A 16,296-nucleotide genomic window follows, 5' to 3' on the forward strand; every position below is an offset into this window, starting at 1 on the left:
TTATGCAGTTTCTTTTTCCTATTCAGTCATCATTTTGGGTTTTCTGTTATAGCATGTCAATCACATCCAATAAACCACATTACAATCTGTTGCTTCTTATGGAGATTCACACTGTTATAGAGTTTTTAGGCTTTCTTTTCTGATCTTTCCTGATTTGAAAGAATTCACACATTCAGGCTAGAAGCGGTAATTTAGACAACATTCCTTCTAAGTAGAACTTGTATCAGGTTAATCACTGTGTTTAATGAATGTTCTTTTCACCTCCCACCTAGGCTAGACCAGCTAGTATTTTTACCCCTGCTGTATCAAGTCCTTTCATTCCTACTAGTTTCTAAACTGTGAAAACAAAATCCTGGAAACGAGTGAAATACAAATATTAAGAAAGCTAAAACATTTACTATTGATTGGAGTAGAAAACATTTTTAAATTAAGTCTCTCCCAGGTTGAAGAAGACAGAAAAGAAAGTATAAGGATGTGGCAGTAGTTGTATAAAAATGCTAATACTCTGAAAAAGGTTAATCACTTAGGCCAGTGGTATATCATTTCCAAAATGCCATAGGATAAAGAATCTTAGACTCTAGGACCAGCTGAACTCTGTGTTTGACATTCTTCTTATGCTATGGCTCTGAAAGAGCCTAATAAATATCCACTTGCCCAGAGTAAGTAGTCATTTAGGCCAGGGGAACTTTATAGAATACTGACCATGTTTACCTGAAGAGACAGCACTTACTAGGGAGAACATTTGGCATTCACTTCATTCCCTCACTGTCACTGAATAGTATGTTCACTTGGCAAAGCTTGTCTTACTTTTCAGGTAACATGTATTAAAATCAAGAAACTAGCAGTATTCTATAGCCACGTTACTGAGTACTCATTTCCAATTATCCAGTATTCTTAAAAGTGTTGCTTTGCTTCACATGGATTTATCACCTCTCTTCCCCTGGGTGATGGAGATGCAAAGGATTACTCAAAGTCCATCTCTTCCGAGCAGTGAGAGACCCCGAAAGGGTTAATTTCCTGGAACCCTCGAGAGAGGCATTCCTTCCTTTGGACATTAACCATGAACTGGGGTTCTCTCCCTGCATTTATTCTGCAGAGCAGAAAGTTACAGAAAAAGAACATAGGTGGGGTTATGGCTAAGTATGTAGTTTAACAATATAGGCTGGTAACATCAGTGAAACAAGCAAAGTGACATTCCATAGTGCAGTTTGCAAAAGGTTGAGTTGATCCACCAACAAAAGCTTGATCTTAGCAAACACTGTTTTTCCCTACAGCAATTTTCCCAGTATTTTATATATCAATCAAGTAACTTGTCTGTCCTTGAGCCAGCAACTTTGCTATATTACTTTAGCCTGAGGAAAGTTTCCTGTCTTTTGCAAGGTTAACATTTCTATATGTAATTCCAAAAGGTTAGGCAAAACCTGAGACTACAGGGCTTTGGAAAATAGGCCCTTTGAAATACATTTGCTTTATAAATGTTAGTGCTCTCTACATAAAAGGATTCTTTAATCAAGCCCTTGCCCAATAAGAGATTTAACAGCACTTAGGGACTATAGGATGTCCCATTTCTCTTATCTTTTATGTCTCTTGATTTCTCTTTTTCACCCCAGTGTAACAAATTGCTAGGGGTTTTTATCAGAACCCTGCAGCAACAGTTTAAAATGAGTTTTTTTGCATTACCAAAAGTGTTCAATCACATTATCTTGAGTTATATTTGCATATAACTGGGAGATGGTTAAATAACATCTACTGCAGTGATTTCACAAATTCAGCATTTTCTTTGTATCCATCATTATTTTTGTTATCATTTCTCAGAACACCAACTGTTATGTTAATCAGCTTACCTTCTCTCATTTCTGGTGCCTGTTCTCTCTCTTTTCCTCATGCATTGTATTCTTGTCCAGGCCCATGCTACTGGGTTGGGAGAAGCTGGCCCCAGGCTCCTTGGCTGTGGCACCTGGGGCTCAAAAGGCCTAGAGCAGGCCACTCAAGAAGGGAGTTCTGATCAGTTTCAGGGATCTCATGGTCACCAGTATCCTCACTGTCTCCACTGCAGAAGCAAAGCCCTCCAGCATGAGCCTCACCAACCCCTGTCCCCAGAATGCCCTTGTCACATAGGTTTAACTTTAAAGTTGAAGATAAGGTTTTAAGTTACCTGTTAGTGGAAATGGAGTATCAAGTATATAATTATGTCATGAGTTTTAAAGCAGCCCTATAAAAATGGGTTTATTACTTATTGTGAGGCTTTCTGATGATCATTTTTAAGTGGTAATTGGAAATAGGAAATGCTAAATTTTATCTACAGGTGAAAATGTAGATAATGCAAAAATCAAGAAGCTTTCTCCTAGTCTCCTCAATCTAAAATTAAAGATTTGAGACTGCTATCTTCCTGGTTCTTGATTGCAATCTTTAGAAATAATGGAAAGGTGGGCCACAGAAATAGACATAGGGCCTCTATAACTTATGTTATAGAATGTGATTTGTAATTTGTTACTGTCACAAAGTTGATTTCTATATGTATTGCTTGGTATTTTCCTATGCTTCTGTCTTACTTTGGATGTAAAACAAACAAACAAACAGAAACTACATTTTATAGTTGTTCTCCCTAACAGAGGTATTTAAAATTTATTTTCTAGAAATAAGTCAAATAAACCAATTTTATTTTTTAGGCATCCATAAATCCTAGTGATACACCTCCTTCTGTTGTAAATGAAGATTTTCTTCGTGACCTTAAGGAAACTAATATTTCATACTCACGAGAAGCAGATGATCGAGTATTTAGAGCTCATGGTAAGCTACTTTATATTAGCACTACTTATTTTTAGTTAAAAAGTTTCCTATAATTTAAGATGTTTTTGCATTTTTCTTTTTTAAACCACAAAACAGGTCATTGTCTTCATGAGATATTTTTGCTCAGGGAAGGGATGTTTCAGCGAATTCCTGATATAGTTTTATGGCCAAGTAAGTTTTTTTTCCTCTTTGTATAACTAATTTTTGTTAAATTTTAAGTAAATTTAATATTGGAGATGTGTGCTTTTTAACATATAAGTTATAAAAAATGTGAATAACTATTTTTAAGAGAGTTTACTAAAGGTCATGAAGCCCTTTCTTGATCTAACCATACTGAACTTTTGGTTTTAACATTGATTTTGTTGTTGATGATTAAGTCTTCATTTTAAATGTAAATAATCATATTGAAAGGTCAGCAAAAAATGTATTTTTGGTTAATTTGGAAATTTAGTGAAAATTAGTACCAATTGGTAATATATGCAGATACATAGAAACAGTTAACATGGTTGATTACTGCAAACTAATAATAGTAATTTGTTGATATCAGCGCATGGGCTGAAAAAGCATGATCAGATGGCAAAATAAATTGTTAAAAACTTATGTATTATGGAAATGCACATTATGTTTGATATGAATAATTAAATTTTGAGAAATTAGTTATTTGGATTTGGCTTGGGAAAGAGGATGGATGAGCTTTCTTTTGTTATTTTGCTCTTGGTGAAGATTAGCTACTATATTTATTATATGGCTTTTTACCATCTCTTTTAGCAGATAATTTAAAGCAGGACAATTATATTGTTCCTGCTATTCACCATTGCATTTTTTTAAAAGTTCCATTGATTTTTCTGATCCTTTTTCATCTTCAGATCTTCTTCAGAGTATGTAGTGTGTTTTATTTTTCAAAACAGTGGCTCATTCATGGACTCTCAGTTCTTAGCTGAGATCCTTCTACTTTGGAGGACTGTCTGAAGGAAAAATTATACTTTAATATAGAGGCAGGAAGGAGATGAGATACAGAGGAGGAAAATCTAAGAGCATATGTAGCAGAGATGAAATTACTTTCCTGATACTTAGGATGTATATTCTTCTGTGCATTTGGAATAATTATGAAATAAGTCTTTTGTCTGTTAGTTTAGTATAGAAATTTAGTTGTTCCTAAGAAAAAGAAAAAGAAATTCTTGAAAAGAAGAAGTATTTTTGTTTTGTCTGCCTGTTTTTTAGTAGCTTTAGGCTACTTTTCTACCAAGATTTAGTAATGATTTATTCCATTTTTTACTGGAAAACATGAAAGCAAAATTTATCAATTTTCATTTCCCACAGGAAACCTAATAGACCATCCTTTGATATATCTTGAAAAGAATTTTCAAATGTGCCGTCTGGGTATTTTCTTTGTGTGTTTGAGTATTCAAATACTCCCATAGTGGGAGTATGTGTCCTGCTTTAAGAAATCCAAATATTTAAAAAACCCAGAAGTAGGAAACAGATTCCTGGCTGAATCAAGTTTATAATTTTATTCTGTTGAAATTGCCAGTATAAGGACTATTTGGAAATAAATAGTTTCCCAACAGGTTATCAATTTACTGAGGCTTTTATTTAACTTTAATGTAAATTTCCTATTGGTGAAGAAGTCTTAAGTTTTTTTTTGCTTGAGGGCAGGTTTTGAGACGATGTGGCAATTTGAGGCAATGTAGTATTCCATAGAGTAGAGGCAGTTGTCTCATCTAGCAGAGCTTGGAGAAAAAATTTGTATTATCTTTTAATTCCGTTTTTCCATGAACTTTTTGAAGTACCCTCATATATATACCATACAATACACACATATCTCCCTAGGAAACCTATTGTTACAGTTGTCTTTAAGTCTGATTTTAATCTGAATTTTAATTCTACATGTTGCTTTAATAGGATGGTCACGGTCTTTTACCTGCTGGTAATCCTGCCAATTGGGCCAATTGTCGAGCTAGGACTGGGTCTGGAGCTTACAGACCCCTCAAGCCCGTTCCAGACTGGGTCACAAACCCCTCACATGCCAGGCTGGGTCCCCAGACCCCTCACACGCCAGGCTGGGTCGCCAGACCCCTTACACGCAGGTCTATGTGTTAGGTAACCGGCAAACAGGTCCTTGGAAGCTGTAGGTTGGAAAGCTTGGCCGTGCGAGGCGGCGGCAGCCCGCCTGCTTCACAAACTCTGAAGAACACAGAATAGCAACAGAACTAAAAAGATACATTGGCACGCATGTGCACTAACTACACACAACACACACACACACACACACACACACGCACACAATTTGCTTACAAAGTATGTTCCGAACCACACCCAACTGGACCCGAGGCGAGGGTCCTGACCAAACCATTCTATTTTCTCAACAAGGATGTATAGGGCTTGTCTAAGAGTAAGGACTTATGCGTAACTTCTTTGACTTGGAGATCCTTATACAGCAGGATTTGAACCATTTTGACCTTTATACAGTGTGGGTATCTCTACCTTTCAGTTTGGAGAGATGGTTAGTCACTCATACATTGCATGTTGTCAGTGGTAAGTATGCCTGTAAAACTTAAATTTTCCTTTACCAATAACATATCTTAAAAATTATTTTGCTTATTAAGTTTAGTATTTATTATTTTCAGCAGCCTAAATATCAGAACTTTAGGCCTGTGAAAATACAGAATAGAGAGTGTTCTAGGTGCTGAGGATAAGCAGTGAACAAAACAAAATCCCTCTTCTCAAGTGCCATTCAATTTAGTGGGGAGGGACAGATAATAAACAAATATGTAACATATTAGGTAGTGATAAGTGCTATAAAGAGTAATAAAGCACATAAGAAGGTAGAGTGAAAAAGGGTGGGTGGTGGGTTGGGGGAGGGCTATTTCAGATAACATGGTCAAGGAAGGCTTTTGATTAGGTGGCATTCCTAAACAGTAGTTTTGCCTTTTTAAAGGTCTTTAACAGACATCTACCACAAATAGTAAGCTTTATAAGCTTATTCTGAAAGGTTGAAAATGGATTTTCATTAAAAACTGGAAAGATACAAATAACATGTATTTGTAGGTTTAAGTAAACCAAAGAAATGATAATTGCAGCTTTTGTAGAACATTATTGTTACTTTCATAAATGGATATTCATTTGTCTCTTTTCCTTAGCATCCTTATTTCCCTTTCAGACTCTTAGCAACTAATACTGGATTTTTGCATAGTTTTCTTTTCTCAAGTTTCTCTTCCATTCCATCCCATGTTCTATGAGGAGATTGATCTTTCTAAAATAAACTCTTTGCCATGTTGTTCCCCTCCTTAAGAACCTCCACTGATGTCCTATTTCCAGTCAAGTTGAATCTGAGCACCTTTGCTTGGCATTTCAGATCTCTGCAGTCAGGTTACTTATATAACTTTTGTACTGATAAAAACAATGCTTTAGTTATATCCAATAGAAAGGAATTTATGTACAGTATACTTCATGTGATATTTTCACTATTTGTTTAAAAAATAATAAGGAATCATCAATGATTCTAAAATTAGTGGGTGAAAAATGATATCTACATAATCTAATGTTTAATTTAATCATGAGATACTTATTAATTTCAAGAGGAAATATAGTATTCTTATAGTGGAGAAACCTAGCAGACACTACTTAACCAAATGATGAAAAAAATGTGCTTCTCATGTAATACACCGAGACAGGCACAGCATCACTTCTGTGGAATTCCCGCCAAAATGTATAACCTGAATTTAATCCTGAGGAAACATACACAAATTCAAATTGAGAGACATTCTATGAAATAACTGACCAGTATTTTTCAAAAGTTCTGTGGTCATGAAAGTCAAAGATAGACTGAGCAAATGTCTGTCTGAAGACAAAGGAGACATGACAGCTAAATGCAGTGTGTGATCCTGGATATGATCCTGGTCCAGAAAAGAAGACGTATAGTGGGCCAATTGACGAAATTTGAATAAAGTCTATAGATTAGTTTGTTGTATTTTATTAGTGTTAATTGCTTGATTTTGACCATTTGACTGTAATTATGTAAGATGTTAATATTTGGGGATGTGGAACGAAGGAAATTCTTTGTATTATTTTTACAACTTTTTGTAAGTCTGAAATTATTTCAAAATGAAAAGTTAAAAATAAAATCTGTTTTAAAATAGCTATTTAATATGTGAATGAGTGAATAAATGAAGGAAAAGTTTGGACACTAAAGAACTTTATAACCCTTATTTTGCAGGGTTACCCAGATTTTATTCACTTCCTGTGATTAATTTATTTTCCCTTTTTTCAACAGCATGTCATGATGATGTAGTTAAGATTGTGAATCTAGCGTGCAAATATAACCTTTGTATCATACCGATTGGTGGTAGGTATTGTGCCTTTTGAATTTTAATATGATGTAAATTTGTTCTTTTTGTTTGAAATACTTGTATGTTTAATATTTGTGTCATCCCATTGAAAACAAACATTCTTGTATTTATGATGTGGTTATTCTCAAAAATTGTTTTATGGTGCTCATTTGTGTTCTAAGGGGGTCTACCTAAACTGCTTGAAATGTGGTGTATGCTTATTCATGGCTTTTTTCCCATTTGGATCCTAGATGAAGCTGTGATTTAATGCCTAAATAAGAAAATGTTTCTTTTTTAGTAATTATTTTCTAACTTGTATATTTATAGAGAGAATTTTGTTTTTTAAATGCTGTATACCCAGTATAAACCTTTCAAAAGCAGAGTAAACATATAGAGTACTGTGCAGTATGCCAAACCCCCATATTTATTGCAGCACTATTACAATAGTAGCCAAGATGGAATCAACAGGTGGATGGATAAAGAAAATGTGGCATACATACACAGTGGAATACTCAGCCATAAAAAAAGAATGAAATCATGTCATTTGTGGCAGCATGGATGAGCCTGGAAGACGTTATGTTAAGTGAAATAAATCAGACACAGAAAGATAAATACTGCTAATATGTAGAGCTAAAAAAAAAGTGAGGTCATAGAAGTATAGAGTAAAATTGTGGTTATTAGAGGCTGGGAAGGGTGAGGGGGAAAAGGGGTTACGGAGAGGTTGGTTAACTTGTACAGAATTACATCTAGATAGGAAGAATAAGTTCTAGTATTTGACAGTAGTGCTAGGTATCTATAATAACAACATTGTATATTCTCAAATGGCTAGAAGAGAGGAATTCAGATGTTCTCATCACAAAGAAATGATAAATGTTTGCAGGGATGGATAAGCTAATTAGCCTAATTTGATCATCACACAGTATGTACATGTATCAAAATATTTCTCTATATCCCATAACTATGTACAGTTATTACATGCCACTTAAAAAATAAATGATCAACCACTAAAATTATGACCAATCAATAATTCAGTACAAAAAACTAACATTGTTTTGCATTTTAAGACAAATTTCATCTCTTGGATTTTTTATTGACTGCATTGTTTTAACAACTTATACAAGCCAAAGGACATTACCTTCACTGACCAAATTGGCACTGATGGAATGGAAATGGTTTCCAAACAATTCCAGAAGCTCCAAATTCCCTCTTCAGCTAATGCTTTCTGTTGAATTCATGCAAAAAAGTCACTACAGTGCCACTCATTATGAAATATTTTTTCGATTTTTAAGTGACTGTGACATGCAAATAGTAGTTACTGATCACAGGCATCATGTTCTTAACTGACAGTTCATGGTCTCATCTTGCAAACTTAAGCTGAACCTTACAGATCAACACTCCCTATACTTCTTGTGGAAGAAGACTTCCACATGTTTTCTTCCGTGCAAAAGGTATGGAAGTACCAATTAAGAATTTATCCTGATGTATGGTGATACAGATCTGATTAAGAACTGAGAGCATGGTGTTATTTCTTTATTGGTATCAGGAAAGCATTTTTCCTTTGACAGCAAGTGTTAAGAGAACAGCAGTACATTGTTCAAGTGTCTACGTATTATTTATTCTATATTAAAATCACTTTTTTACCAAAGAACATATAAATTTGTTTTTAAAAGTTGCATGATCTGGACATTTTAAACTTGTTTCTATTCTAATTTATTAAAGCCTTTTTGTATGAGAATATAAGATATTTTAAACAATAAATGGATCTTATAATTATGGTAGAAAGGAGGTAATGGTATCTCTAGTTGTATAGGCTGGGTCTTTTATTTTTCTTTAAGCTACTTTTTTGCAGTAATCATTAGATTAGAACTTTTCTAATCATGTTTTTGGAGTTCTACAAATTGCTAGGGGCTTCACTTGAATATGCCATGTCCAGGGGATGGAGCCATATCTCATTGCTTTCAGTTCCATAATATTGCTTCATTTTGGCACACAGCATAAAATAAAGGTGAGTTTGCTTTTAGTGTGTTAGCATTTGCAAATTATATTTTACAAAGTAGAAATAGGTATCATTCTCCTAGTGGGCCTATCTGTATACTCCATATTAAGGATTTGCCCTAGAAATGTAGCCAAAAATAAAATATTTAAACATAAAATTGTTTCCTATTTTGGCAGGAGGAACAAGTGTTTCATATGGACTGATGTGTCCTGCAGATGAGGCAAGAACAATTATTTCTTTGGACACTTCACAAATGGTATATAATAATTTAAGATGTATTTGAAATAGCTGTTCTAGCGAACTGGCATGTGAAATTGATACTTTGGGAAGCATGAATGAACATATTGATGCACTAGATGACCTGATTTGTATTATTAAAAAACAGAACAGATAATATTAATTAAGGTTAATTAGAATCACCTAAACTTGCTTGTCCCCTAGATTTATACTAACGCTGTTGCATTTTTATTTGGGAATGAATAGTAAGAACTACTTTAATTATAAGATTATTTTCTGAAGTTTTGTCTCATTGTGGTCTAAGAGTTGGACATTGTATCATGTTAAAGTTTTAATTTGGGTATAAACTTTATCTTCATATAGTCAACAATATTCCCGGTTACATATTCCTCCAGTATAATAAAAACATTTATTTACCTTTTAATTTGAAATTTTTTCAAACACCAAAGTAGAATAGTATACCTATTCCCTAGATTAAATAGTTGTTAATATCTTTTCATACTTGCTTTATCTTTTTTTCTCTAGTATTTTAAAGCAAATCCTGATATTTTGCTACTTTACACCTAAATATTCCTGTGTGTCTCTTTAAAAATGGACATTTTCTCACATAACTACTGTATTGGTTTTACTCCTGGCAAAATCAAAAGTAATTCTTTGTATCATTTAATATCTAATTCAAATTTAAATTTTCTAAAATCTCAAAAATGTCTTTTTTACAGTTCATTTGTTCAAATGGGGATCTAGACAAGGCTCATGTGAGCTTCTGGTTGTTTCTCTTAAGTCTCACTTTATCTAAAAAAGCCTCCTCTTCCTCCCCCCTTTTTAAAATGTTGTTGACTTTTGAAGAAACTAGGTTATTTGTAGTATAGAATGTTATATTTTGAATTTGTCTGTTGCTTCTTCTTGGTGTCATTTACTCTTCTTCCAGGCCTTGGATGTCCTCTAAACTGGAAGTTAGATATAGTTTCTAGTTAGGTTCAGGCATACCTTTTTTTCCCTCCTTCCTCCCTACCTCTGTTTCTTGTAGATGATGGTGTGCTGTTTTAGGTCCTGTAACATCAGGAGTGGAGATGTATAATACCTAGTTGTCCTCTTTTAGTGATGATAAAATTGATGAGCTAGTTCAGATTGTGACTGCCTGATGATTTTACTGTAGAGTTTTCCGTCAGCCTTTCCTTATGCTAGAGTTTAAGAAAAGGTAATTTCCTCAGAGGGTAGTTTAAGAATAGCCTGTTTTGGAATAGGCTTTGGAATGTGTTTGAATTTCTGTCTTTTAACCTTACTATGTGCAAATTTACCACTAAATCTATTACTGAATGTATAAAGTAGAAACAGTAATACTTCAGAACATTACTTTGAAGATTAAATGAGATAAGTCTTGACACTGAGCAGATGCTTAAAATTCTGTGGCACAATTGTAAATGCCAGGTTTCTAACCATTTATTTTGCTGAGAAACTATATATGCAGTGCATTTAACCTTGAACTGTCTCAGATATTATAATGGATAGGGGGTACTTATAACTGATTTGGGTAGAAGTCAATAAGTCATGTCTATGCATGATTTTGCACAGTGTACTTCTGATATAATATGTAGAAAATTTGATGGGAATTAGTGTCATGCTGGTTTTCTATTAAAATATGTATGGTAATACTAAGGCCTATTGGCCTTTACGTTTTTGTTTTTGTTTTATTGTTAACTTGGGTTAGGTAGTATATACTGGATGTAATAGGGTGGTCTACATATATATATGTATTTTTTTTTTTGAGTACCCATAATGGTAGTTTTCTTCTCCGCCTCCTTTAATTTCTTTTCTTCTACTAAAAATATGTTTGGACCCTTGGTAGGTATGAGGTATATATTTAGCACAATTATTTAATTGCCCTGAACCAGTCTGTTGTGGGCGAAGATGTACATAAGTTATTATAGTATAAGGTGCCATCAGATTAATAAATTCTTTGTCTTTTTACTCTGCAGTTTAATACTTCCTTTTGTTTAGCTGCCATAAGACCAAAAGCCTGATTATACTATAGTTATATTGAAATTACTGTTGTCTTATAGTGAGACTATAATTATAATGTTTTATATAACAAAAAATTCACATATATCATGTAACTTAATATTTATCATAACCTTGTGAATTAAGCAGTGCAGTTATTTGTATGTGTTCAAATCTGGAATTTAGGCAGAGACTGCTATTTTTGTGTTTTCTGTTGTGTTTTTTGGTTTTTATTATTAACTAGACTTATCTGCATTAGTTATTGCCATGAAACATGAAAATTTAGTTTTACAAAGAAGGCTTCCCTGGGATCCAGAAAAAGATTTTATATGTTATCCGATTGCTCAGCCAAGTAGGAGGGGAAAATAGTTTGCTCTTAATAGTAGAAAATAATTCATGAAGGTTCATATATATATATATATATACACACACACACACACACACACACACACACACACACACACACACAAAACATAAAAATTAGGTCAAATAATGTTAAAAAACATTTTTTATTGTAGTAGTATATTTAGTAAGTTGATCCAGATGATACTCAGTTCCTTCTTTTCAGTTCGAGGCGGGGATGTGCTTTGTTTTCTGCATGGGATCTCTGATCCTATTTTAGATTGAAAATGAAGCAGGGATGTCATTTACTATACTCAAATGTCTTTGCAGGTGATTTTTTTCCTAATCTCATGGCCATTTTCTGGTATGATTGCTGTGTTAACAATAGTGCAGATAGTATTTGTAGAATGCCAGGACCTGTGTATGCTAAATTTTTTACATGCAGCATCTCATTTAATCCTTACAGCAACCCTGCAAGTGTGTATCATTACTATTCACATTTTACAAATGAGAAAGCACTGAGCTTAGTTAAGTAATTTGTCTAAGATATGTGGTAGAATTTGATTCTAATTAACATCTGAATAAAGACAGTCTGTGTTTTAAACCAGCTCCTACATAGTGTAGTGCCTTTGTTACTATGACTGTCATGTTACATAATCAGGGATAAGTGGAGCTGGTTTCCAATATGGATGATTAGGGGGAATCCTTGTTGTTTAATTACTATCTTGTCACTTGTTGCTTTGAATTAGGAAGTTACATTTCATGAGAAAATGTTAGTCATTTATGGAGATAAGACTTTTTTCTTCCTTTGCAACAGAATCGAATCCTCTGGATTGATGAGAACAATCTGACAGTTCATGTAGAGGCTGGCATAACAGGACAAGAGTTGGAAAGACAGGTATGTTATTTCTTTAATTAAGGTTTTCAGACTGCTGTGTTCCTTCTCTGAATGAGATACCTTTCACAGTACATTCATTCACTCAACAAATTTGTTCAGTACTTATTGTGGGTTAGATGTTGAGCTAGTTGCTGAGGACATGATAACAAGACACCATCTCTATCCTCAGGTAGCTTATATTAGGACAGAAGTTAGGTAAGTAAACAATGATTCATAGTGAGAATTGCTATGTGGAGGCTAAATGCAGGGTGTTATGGGTCATCAAATGGGGTTTGGTGGGAAGGAGTTGGACAAAGAAGATATCACAGAGGACATGGCATTTAAACTGAGACTTCAGGATGAGTCAAAGTTAGCAAAAAGAAGATAGGGGTTGGGGAGAACAGTCCAGTCAGAGGAAGGAGCATGTGCAGAGGCTTTAAGGGTAGCCATTGCTTTTGGGGACTGTAGATAGCTGAGTATGGCTGAAGCCTAGTGTGTGTACATGGGAGATCACACATTCTTGGTGTTTGTATATTGGCTGGGAGTGGATATAGAAGTGGTGAAGGATGCAAGCCAGGAACACTGAAGAGTTAAGATCATAAGGTTTTCACCAGGCTGCTGGCAGAAAGCTTTCTGGGCTCTCAAGCCAGGGTGGTGGGGGGCCAAGGGCCTTATCCAGCTCTTCACCCCCCCACCCCCCCAAAATCTGTATCCAGTGCAGCCACAACTGAGCCACCACTGGAAGCCTCCTGGGCTCCTCTGCTGGAATGAAGGGGGTTGCCACAGGCCTCGACCATGCCCCCCTCCCCACTTCCCGCTTCTTCATCCTATCACCGTATCCTTCTCTCTCCCTCCCTGTCTTCCCCTCCACCCCAACTGCTCCACAACATCTTAGAATGTAAAATAATTAATTAATTAATTAAAAATAAATAAAAGTTTCCAAAGGAGTGTGTTCAAGAATATGCAGATCTGTATCTTCAGGATAGCCACTACTGTTTAGAATACTGTGTGTGGCTGTATAATGGTTTATTTAGTCAGTTCCTACTGATGGATATGTGGATTGCTCCCAGACTTTTGTTTGTACAAATAATGCTCAATAAATAATGTGTATGTGTTATTTCAAAAAAAAAAAAAATTAAATAAAAGATCATAAAGGTTCTTAGAAAGCGCCTTTTAGAGGTTTGAACTTTACCTTTCTACTTGGTTCTGGCTACTGTGTGGAAGATGGATGGGCCATGTGAGGGCAGGTTCAGAGACTACTGCAATCATTTAGATAAGAGTTGATAGTGACCTGAAATAAAGTAGTAGGAGTGGAGCAAAATGGAATAAGTTGGACATAGAATTTTCATGTCTTGGTAATAAATTGCGTCAGCTGGGTAGATTTTGGTATTTGCTATTTGTTGTTTCATTGAAAACTTCTCATCTTATGAGTTAGTGAAACTCTTGGAGTCTTTATGGCACTTTATTTGCATCCTAATGAATTTTTGGAAAACTTTAGGTTCCCTTCATGGATTCTAAGCAGGTAATTGTTAAAATGAATTGGTTTCTTTAACTTCCTCAAATATAGTCAAGATGACTATCTCAGCTTTTGACAATGAAAATTAGAAAATTCAATTTGTTTGTGATGTACTAACCACTTTGTTTATAGAGACCTCCACTCCCCTCTAAACCTTTAACAGGACATAGAGATGTGATGTGATTGCTGATTTTATTTTATTGTCTGTTTCCTTCTTTCTTGAAAAGTTGATTAAAATTGGTCTGCTTGTAACTAATTCTGGATGAAAGCCTTTGAAAAAATTTCTTCAACTATTATTTTTATTTTTAATTTAATGCAGCAAACAAATAAAATTGAACATATTTGTTGGGGCTGTGTTAAAGATCTGCAGTAAGTTAAGATTTTATGTAAGTCAAGATAAGTAGATTTGTTAATTATTATAGTTTATAATGAACATTAGTGGGCAAGAGTAGTAGTATTTTATGAAAAACCTCTAAAAAGTTCTGTATTAGTCTTCCATTATGCCTGAATGAGGCATTATCAATATAGCAATTGTTTTATAAAAAAGAACGGCCTTTTATGTCTTCAATTTTATATCCTTCATTATAGCATTTGATGTAGTGTTTTAACCTTTCCAAGTTTTCTTTTTTTTTTTTTGAAGGTTAGAATTGAAATTCAGGGAACATATTTCCTTGAAATTTAAATGACATTTTTGTAGATTAGGAACTTCTGGTATTTTACCTACTAGTTCATTTTCCTGAATACCGATATAGAACTTTCTTTTTGCCTTCTCTAAGCTGTAATATAGTTTCTATAGCTGTTTTGATCCCAGTTTAATTTCTTCTTCATTAAACTTCTGTGTCTTTCAGTTTCTACTTTAGCTGAGGTACCAGCTTAAAACTGGTTTTTCTTCTAGAAGTTTTAAAATGACATAAATATAGTAGGTAGGTAGCATAGATTTTAATATCTTTAACTTAAAAATTACATTTATTTTAATATGTATAAAATTTAAGGGAAGTCACTACTGTCAATTATGGATTTGGGGAATTTTTTTTTTTCAGATTTATTTAATCCTTTTCTATTTTATTTTTTTAGTTAATAGTCTGGGGATGTGTGACTCTGTTTTTTTCCAACTAGGGACAATATCACCAATAACTTCATGTTATCTTTGTTTGTTTCTAATAGCTATTAACTTTTACTATAAAACCCAAATTTAGCTCCTAGCCATGTGACCTTGGGCCAATTACTAACCTTTATGGCCTCAGTTAATTCATCTATAAAATGTGGATAACAGTTCCTACTTTATAAGGTTTTTGTTAGGATGAAACAAGTTAATAAAGTACTTAGAACTTTGATTTCTTCCACTAATTTTTACTGAGCACTATCTGCTTGATTTAGGCAGGCACAGCTGACCAAATATTCCTTTTAAATGCAGAAGACTCCTAAATTTGTATCATCCAAGACTTCTTTCCTGAACTGTAGACTTATATGTCTAGTTTCCTAGTTGGTGTCTCTACTTGAATACCTAAGACATTTCAAACTCAACGTTTTAAAAACTGACTTTTTGAGGGAAAATTTGCAGTCTTTGCTTTAAAATTTGCTTATTCTGTAGCCTTCTCATTTCCAGTTGATGGAAATTCAGTTCTTCGAGCAACTTGGGCCTAAATCTTTGGAGGAATATATTTTTGTTTTGTTTTGCTTTGTAAGTTTCATTGAGGTAGAATTGTCATATAATAAATTGCACTTAAAGTGTACAATTTGATAAGTTTTGACATATGAGTAGTACCATGAAACCATCATCAGAATCAAGATAATGAAATATCTACTAATCCCAAAATTTTCCTCTTGCCTCTTTATAATTCTCCCCCATCTGCAACCCCTACTGGAACCCAGGTAATCACTAATCTGCTCTCTGCCACTGTAGATTTGTGTTTAAATTTCCTACAATTTTGTTAAAGCGGAATCATACAGTATGTATGCTTTTTTGGGGGGAAGGGTATGGCTTCTTTCACTAAGCATAATTATTTTGAGATTCATCCATATTGTTGCCTGTATCAATAGTTTATTTCTTTTTATTGCTCAGTAATATTCCATTGTATAGCTATACCACTGTTTATTCATTCACCTGTTGATGAACACTTGGATTATTTCTAGTTTGTGGCTATTACAAATAAAGCTGCTATGAACATTCATGTGTAGATCTTTGTATGGACATATCCTTTCATTTCTTTTG

General features: G+C 34.1%; 1 protein-coding gene across 3 annotated transcripts in view; it reads left to right on the forward strand.

The window, feature by feature from the left end:
- Window positions 1–16,296, forward strand: part of AGPS (alkylglycerone phosphate synthase) — a 141,764-nt gene that overhangs the window by 39,163 nt on the left and 86,305 nt on the right. For all 3 annotated transcript variants that reach the window (XM_063093734.1, XM_063093742.1, XM_063093752.1), the window contains exons 4-8: window positions 2,670–2,790; window positions 2,887–2,961; window positions 7,064–7,135; window positions 9,291–9,370; window positions 12,509–12,589. In XM_063093734.1, coding sequence (XP_062949804.1) covers window positions 2,670–2,790; window positions 2,887–2,961; window positions 7,064–7,135; window positions 9,291–9,370; window positions 12,509–12,589 — 429 coding nt within the window. The remainder of the gene's footprint in view (window positions 1–2,669; window positions 2,791–2,886; window positions 2,962–7,063; window positions 7,136–9,290; window positions 9,371–12,508; window positions 12,590–16,296) is intronic.

The sequence above is a fragment of the Cynocephalus volans genome, chromosome 1 (genome assembly GCF_027409185.1).
Source record: "Cynocephalus volans isolate mCynVol1 chromosome 1, mCynVol1.pri, whole genome shotgun sequence".
In the NCBI taxonomy this organism is placed as follows: domain Eukaryota; kingdom Metazoa; phylum Chordata; class Mammalia; order Dermoptera; family Cynocephalidae; genus Cynocephalus; species Cynocephalus volans.